The 7579-nt window shown below is 38.3% G+C and overlaps 1 gene segment (V, D, J or C); it reads right to left on the bottom strand.

The window, feature by feature from the left end:
* Positions 1–1502: 1502 nt before the first annotated feature.
* Positions 1503–1988, bottom strand: LOC113455836. The segment is given in 2 exon segments: positions 1503–1828; positions 1940–1988. Coding segments are annotated over 2 exon segments (375 nt in total).
* Positions 1989–7579: the final 5591 nt, after the last annotated feature.

Genomic DNA, 7579 nt, shown 5'->3' with positions numbered 1-7579 from the left:
TATGTTTGGATACCTACATGGTAAAATGGCATATCAAGACTGAGGGTTTATTATTAATATCATAGATCTCAACAAAGAAATGTTGGGGAAGTTCATGCAAATTGGAAATATTCTTCATCTCAATGCACAGTGGTTACTTGTATATAAAAAATTATCAAAATTTGTAGAACTGCATACTTCAAAGGGTGTGTTTTAGGATATATATTTATTTGTAGATAATGTTGTTTTTAAAAGTGTATGGTTTCAGTCCAGTGCTCCAATGTGTGTCTCTGTCTCCTGAGCCTGATGAAGGTTAATATTCAGGAGGATGCCTATATGTTTTTCTTTGGGTTCACCTTCTTATTTAGCTTCTCTAGGATCATGAATTATAGGCTCAATGTCCTTTATTTATGGCTAGAAACCAAATATGAGTGAGTACATCCCATGTTCCTCTTTTTGGGTTTGGCTTACCTCACTCAGGATAGTGTTTTCTATTTCCGTCCATTTGCATGCAAAGTTCAAGAATCAGGAGCAGAAGGAGAGAGAGCATGAGCAAGGAACTCAGGACCGTGAGGGGTGCACCCACACACTGAGATAATGGAAATGTTCTATCGGGAACTCAAGCTGGCCTGGGTATGAAAAAGCATAGGATAAAACCGGACTCACTGAACTTAGTGGACAATGAGGAATACTGAGAACTCAAGAACAATGGCAATGGGTTTTTGTTCCTACTGCACGTACTGGCTTTGTGGGAGCCTAGGCAGTTTGAATGCTCACCTTATTAGACCTGGATGGAGGTGGGTGGTCCTTGGACTTCCCACAGGGCAGGGAACCCTGATTGCTCTTTGGGCTGACAAGGGAGGGGGACTTGATTGGGGAGGGAAATGGGAGGCGGTGGCGGGGAGGAGGCAGAAATCTTTAATAAATAAATAAATAAATAAATAAATAAATAAATAAATAAATAAATAAATAAATAAATAAATAAATAAATAAATAAATAAATGGATATAAAAAAATAAAAGTGTGTGGTTTAAGATTGCAGAGGACAGGAGCTGCTGAAAGTCTCAGGCAAGTTTCTATGGGAAAGGAGTGGTTTTGAGAAGAAGTTGCATATCCCTGTGAGTCTGGACCAAATCACCAGGGTCCATGAAAAAGCCAAGCTGATGTGTATGTTTCTTACTCTGCAGCGTGCAGCCTTACCGGACGTATAATTATGTTTGACAGAAACTCATCAATCAGGGGTTGGGGAGAGGAAATAAAATCAATGAACCAAGGTTTAATCTTTCCTAAGATCCAGCCCACCGTGGAACTGGGCCTCTCTACCCTCGCCTTGCCCTTCCCTGTACTACTGTCCCATCACCTTTTTATTGTTTTGTCTGTTTATATGATTTTTTTAGTTCACCTAGATCCATTATCTACAGATTCTCCTCTGGCTCCTACTCTTTCACATTGTGTCTCTGTTAGCTCTCCACAAGCTCGTGTGGCACGTATTTCCTGATCAGGGTCCATAGTGAGTTTGTGTTCTAAGAAAAGCCAGCAGTCAGCACTGTGGATTGACTGCTGGCACAGAAGTACACAGCTGAGTCTGTGAGCTGGCTGGACTGGATCTCTATGGTACATGGTAAGTCAGTGGGGCATTTGGCTGAAATGTTTTTACCAATCGTATCTATTTTGTCTAAGATGTCGGCATTCTGAAAGTAAGCCAGAAACTTGAGTTCTTCTCCCAGCTTCTTGTAGTACCAATAAACATAACTATGCCCTTTTATGCGGGTGCAATCCATTTTGGCTTTCTGTTCTTTTCCTTTGACCAGATATCTGGGATTCTGGATGACCTCTGTGCCCATGGAGCCTGTGAAGAAAGGAAATAGAAACTTAAGATAAGTCCAGAACAAGTCTATTATCACAGATGTCAGAGAACCTGCTGAAACTGGAATACAACTCGCTCAAAACAGGGACTTACCTGTGGTCCAGAATAAAAGGGCCACACAGCAGAAAAGTCTGAAGTGCATGGTTGACTCATAGAGACTCTTGTTCAGCTGCCTTCTCTGAAGGCTTCCTCGTTGCCTTAGGCTATCTTCTCATGACATAATCTCTCCCTGTGGACTACACAACTGTTAGATCTATGAGGCAGAAACGTTGTACAGGATGTGGGAGGGGAGGCTGAAGCCGTCTTAGATGAGATGAGTTTCAGTCTGCTTTTGTTTTTCTTCTCCTGTGCCTTACTGTTTTGCTTATTTTCAATAAAATTGTTCATATGCTGTTCATTTATGTGATTACTTTAAACTTAGTTGCTTTCTCCATTTTAGTGTGGGACGTGAACTTGGGTATTTCCTGATGAGCTCCACAGCTTTTACCACAGCCACAACACCACAGAGCAGCTCCTTTAGAGATTCAAATACTGAAATTTACAAGACTATTTAGACAAATGCGCAATGCAGTTAGAGAACTAAAATAACAAACAGCCTTGCCTTAACCAGAGCTGAAGAGCTAGAAGGCGGCTGAGAAGGTTTCATCTGTACTGTTCTTAGATTTCACCACACTCCATTAATGTCCAGAGAGCTGAGCCGCTGATGTTTACACTTGCCATAGTCTGATAGCATATGGGGCAAAGATAACAGCTTACATTTCATTACTATATACATATGCGTATACATATATAGAGAATGATGTCATGCAATCTTGTATGTCATTTAAATGTATCTAAGAGAAGTTATCCTGTTTATGTTTTCTAGTATGCTATTTTCCATTTGTATTCATTTTACTATGAACAACTGTAGACAGCTCATTCCCACTCATGCTGAGCACTCCATTCTGCTCGCTCTCTGGTACTTTTGCCTCAGCAGGTTTCGTACAGATACAAACCATACTCTAAATGTCTTGTACACATGTTTGATTTATACATATAGATTTTCTCTGACCTTGTGCAAATCCAAACTTCTACATCAACTTTACATGATATGGCAAAATCCTTTCTGAAATGAAAAAGCCAAATAATTCTGATAATAGTTTATAAGTATTTTCAATAAACCACATTCAGGGCTTTAACTAATGTTCAGTAGTTCTCTGATTTTGTTAATTAAGCTATAATCGTACTTCATGGTAAAATATAATTTTGATTTAAATTCACATGTGATAAGGAGACCGAATACGTTTTACATTCACAAATGACCTGTATGTCCCGGACATGGTATGTTGCCCACATTAGTTTTTAGCTGATTAGTTATTATTTACCCATGAGTTGCTTGTATCTCCAGGATACTAATCCTTTCTTGGCTGTCTGTCTTGCTTATCTTCCTTTTTATGATTTATATATACACCTTCTTTGCAAAGATTTTTGTTACATTTCTAAATGTAGTAGAATTGCTATTCTTTGGAGTATATGCATGCTTGTATTATTTATAAGAAATTCTCCAAAATCAACCTCACGAATATCTACTAGATTATCTACCAAGGCACTTAGCATTTTGAGTTTACATTTAAGCACTTAATTAATTTGTAATTTATTTTGTTTTATGCCCATGAAGAGGGTTTAAATGCATCATTCTTTATCGGGCAAGCCACTTATTCTAGAATAATTCATATATGCTTCACCGCCCACTTCTAGATCTGCAGGGGCATTTCTCTCGTATATTAAGTTCATCTATGAATGCCTATTTGTTATTGCACTATTATTTCCATTCATCATATATGGTTTTTTTTACTGTCAATTGTGGTAAAATAATTTGATAGCCATAAGGCAAACTACTTTGCTTCTAGTTATCCAATATTATTTCACCTTCCTATACATTTCCCTTTTCTACTTAAATTTGAGACTTTTCCAAATTTACAGAAAAGTTCCACTAATTTTGAAATTAGTGTTGTTCTGGATACTTAAATAATAATGTGAGGACTGGGTAGTCTCACTATTGGGCTTATTTATTCCTGACCACAGTGTAAATTTTTACTTATTTCAGACTTCTGAAATGTATTCCTCTGTAATCTAAATAATTGCTTGTATTAAAATCTTGCTTATCTTTTAATGTATTTGTTTCTGACTATTTAAATTTCATGTTTTGCTACTATTTTAAATATGTCTTTTATTTTCTATATTACAATATAGTTATAATTATTTCCTCACACTTTTTTCTCCCTCCAAATTTTGCTATTTACCCCTCCCTGCCTCTTTTTCTGATTAATTATTGTATATCTCCAAGGTGCCTCTATTTGTAAATGTTTTAGAAATTTTCTTCCTTTAAATTTTTTGTTATTGTGTGATAAGACTTCTGTATGTATAATGAAAACTGACCTTTTATGTCTGCACTATACCCAACAAACCTGCTGGATTTAGCTGATAGCCGTGTGATGCAACTATGGTTTTTCTCCGTCTCTCTAAACTTCATCTCCCAGTGGTTACTTTTCTCATCCCTGTTTCTCATAGCCACATTTCTTCTTGTTCCACTAACTGCAAAATCAGTGCAATGTTTAATCAAAGAGATGAGTGGTGTTGATCACTTATTTATCTGTCATGTATAACTAGAACAATTGATTTCAGGTTCCACATCCAGGGTAGATATTCTGGGGATGGAAAGATTTAATATTAAACCTCGATAATTTTTTGATAGCTTCTCAGATATCGCAAGTCAGTCTTTTAATCCCTCTCATCGCGAGCATTTTAGTCATGTAAAAGTCTTTGAAAATCCCACATCGCCCCCTAGTGTTCAAATGGGCAAATTCATCTACATCTGTTCATTTTATTGACCCCGTGTGACGAGACAGAAAGCATATTAAGGTTCGTTTATTGTTACTCATACCTAAGCAATTGCCAAGTTTTATTGCTTCATTGTTCCCCTTTCTCAATACATTAATTATGACTTTTCTTTCCTGAACAAAGCATTTTCATTGGCTCTTCCATCTTTCTTAAATGATCGTTTAACTTTCATTATCCCCACTTCCACTTACTATACATGATTCATCTTATTACAAAACATTCAATAACAGTATTTGCAGTTTTCCTCATATTTTTTCTTAAAAGGAAAATAAGACATAAGTATAATATCAGGTAATTCACATTCTGCAGGGGGTTGGGTCAAGGTTTACCTGCAATAAGTTAATCATATCAATTTTTGTTTTAAAAACATCTTAACTGAATTTTAAAATTGACCCAGAGAGTATATTACTGATAAAAAAGACATTAAATATTCATGGATATTTGGAATTTATATTTGTCTATAAAAACCTCTTTCCATATTCCAGTGAGGGGGAAGCTGGCATCTACAGTTAGAAGTTGAGAAAGAGCTATCAAATGATGACATTCAGACACCTGAAGTCTGAGACCTGTAGGACCGGGTGAAAACTCCATAACCTACTGCCAGGGAATGTTATTCTTGTGTAGTAGTGAACTGCAGTGCCACTTAACTTCGTTTGCAACAGCTAGGCAATTGTGTAAGAAAACAGAGTAAGGGTGTGTTCTTCCTGTCCAAGGGAATTGTGTTTAATTTTTATGAGCTCAACATAAATAAGTTACCTGAGAAGAAGAAACATCACTGAGGAATTCTTCCATAACATTAGCCTGTGAATGTGGACATTTATATAGGATGTTTTGAAACCGATTTTGGAGGGTGCAATTCATGGGCAGGTGGTCCTGGATTGTTTAAGAAAATAAACTGGGAGAACTATTAAACAGTGCCCCTCCATGGTCTCTGTTTATGTTTCTGCCTTCAGGTCCCTTCATGACCTCCTGTCCTGACTTCCTGCAAGTCAAAGATAGACTCTCTCTCTGTAAGTGTAGCCAAGTAAACTCTAGCCCACAACCTCGGTTGATTTTGGTTAGTACTTTATCACAGCGACAGAAAATAAGTTGGGCAGAAACAAAGACCTTAAATGGCATAGCATCTCTTAAAATCCCCCTATGGCACCTCCTTTCATAGCACAGTCCAGTGTTTCAGTGTGTGTGTGTGTGTGTGTGTGTGTGTGTGTGTGTGTGTGTGTGTACATGTATAGATGTGTATACATATCTCTATGTTTGTGTTTTCTAGAGGGTAGTTAAGAGTATATCTCAAAGGTGAACTTTGTTTTAATGAAATATAACCCAAAACGTGGAACAAAAGTATGGAAAGTACTCACTTAAAAAAGAGTCTCTTTGTTTATACCATCAGATGTTTAGGGAGCATGTTATTAAGACTTTATTTCCATGACCCTCCTTTAGAAAAGACGTGAGCACTGTGTTGTGTTCAATGCTATTGTCATACTCCCTAAAAGCAGCACACATGAGGAGCTAACTGTGTCCCTGAGGCAGCTGGGGTCGGGTCTGAACACAGAAACTGTCTGTGAAGACGGCCTTAGATATCCTTCAGCTCATTGTGTGGAGGGGAATAAATGACTCCAGGCAATAGCCGTGTTACCAGGTTCTCACATAGATCAGACTTAAATTTTCTTACCATCCATGTCATTGGTGATGTCTGTATTGATGATATTGGAGTATTGAGAAGTATTTCACTAGTTCTCTTCTCTAGGCTGAAGCCATTGGTATAGTGGAAGGCTGTGTAGGGTTAAGCCAGCCCCTTTAGGGCGGGTTTGCCTGGGGCGGTTGTTGACTTATAAATTGAGTGCTGAGGAGGCTGCGCTCTCTCGTTTTCTTTCCTACCTCCTGTGCTGCGCGGGAACTTCGGTTCTGTAAGTTTTATTTAATCATTAAAATTGTATATATTCTTAATATTTGCCTGCATTTATTCACGCCGATACAAGGCTGCAGCTCTGAGTTTTTTGTTCCAGCATTAACAGGCACATTCTGAAATGACTGCATCCCAGTGGGTCATCTGAGCAGCAGCAGCAGCAGCAGTGGCAAAACAGAGCCAGTGTGTGAACATAAGTGACACCATACTTGTTTCAGAATTGGTCTGTTCACAATGATGACTTTGAGAAAACATTAAACATTGGTGACTTGAACAACTCTAATTTCTTAGGGAAATGAATCCACACTTGAACCAGCATGAAGTATGATTAATATGAAGTATGATTAATAAAAACTCAGAGATAGAAGTTGGGGTTCAACCTAAAGAGCAGAAAAACAAAGCAGTCAGCCACCTGCTCTCACCTCGACCTCAGTCCAAAAATGGTGATCTTGCAACATAGGTGAGAAGTTACATACAGGATCAGAAATGACTCAGAGATAGCTGCATCACCAAATCCTACCCCAGTATGGATGACAACTCACAGAGCTGAGAAACCTGGAGCACCCTGCACAGTCTGCAGGCAGCTCAACAGAATAGAGAGTGTCCTATACAAATGACTGGTCTAAACCTCTTCCTGCCTCCACAAATATCAGAATGAGCCTGAGCCTGAGAGCTGTCTCCTGCCGTTTCATAATTCTCTCTAGTTCTGGGATTAAAGGTGTGCACCACTACCACCTGGTTTCTATAGTAGCAATGAAAATAATTTAGTGGTTGGGGGTCACTGCAACATGAGGGACTCTATTAAAACGTCAAAGCATTAGGAAGGTTGAGAAAACCACTGCTTTTGAGGACTGTATAGATCAGGTTGACCTGCTGGCATGCCTGTAGTTTTTCCTTACTGAGGTGAGAATCCACACCCTGAATATAGAGGGCATCATTTCAAAGGTTCT

This window comes from Microtus ochrogaster, unplaced genomic scaffold (genome assembly GCF_000317375.1).
Source record: "Microtus ochrogaster isolate Prairie Vole_2 unplaced genomic scaffold, MicOch1.0 UNK173, whole genome shotgun sequence".
In the NCBI taxonomy this organism is placed as follows: domain Eukaryota; kingdom Metazoa; phylum Chordata; class Mammalia; order Rodentia; family Cricetidae; genus Microtus; species Microtus ochrogaster.
The sequence above is the reverse complement of the archived record's forward strand: the minus strand, read 5'-3'. Positions and strand labels throughout refer to the sequence as shown.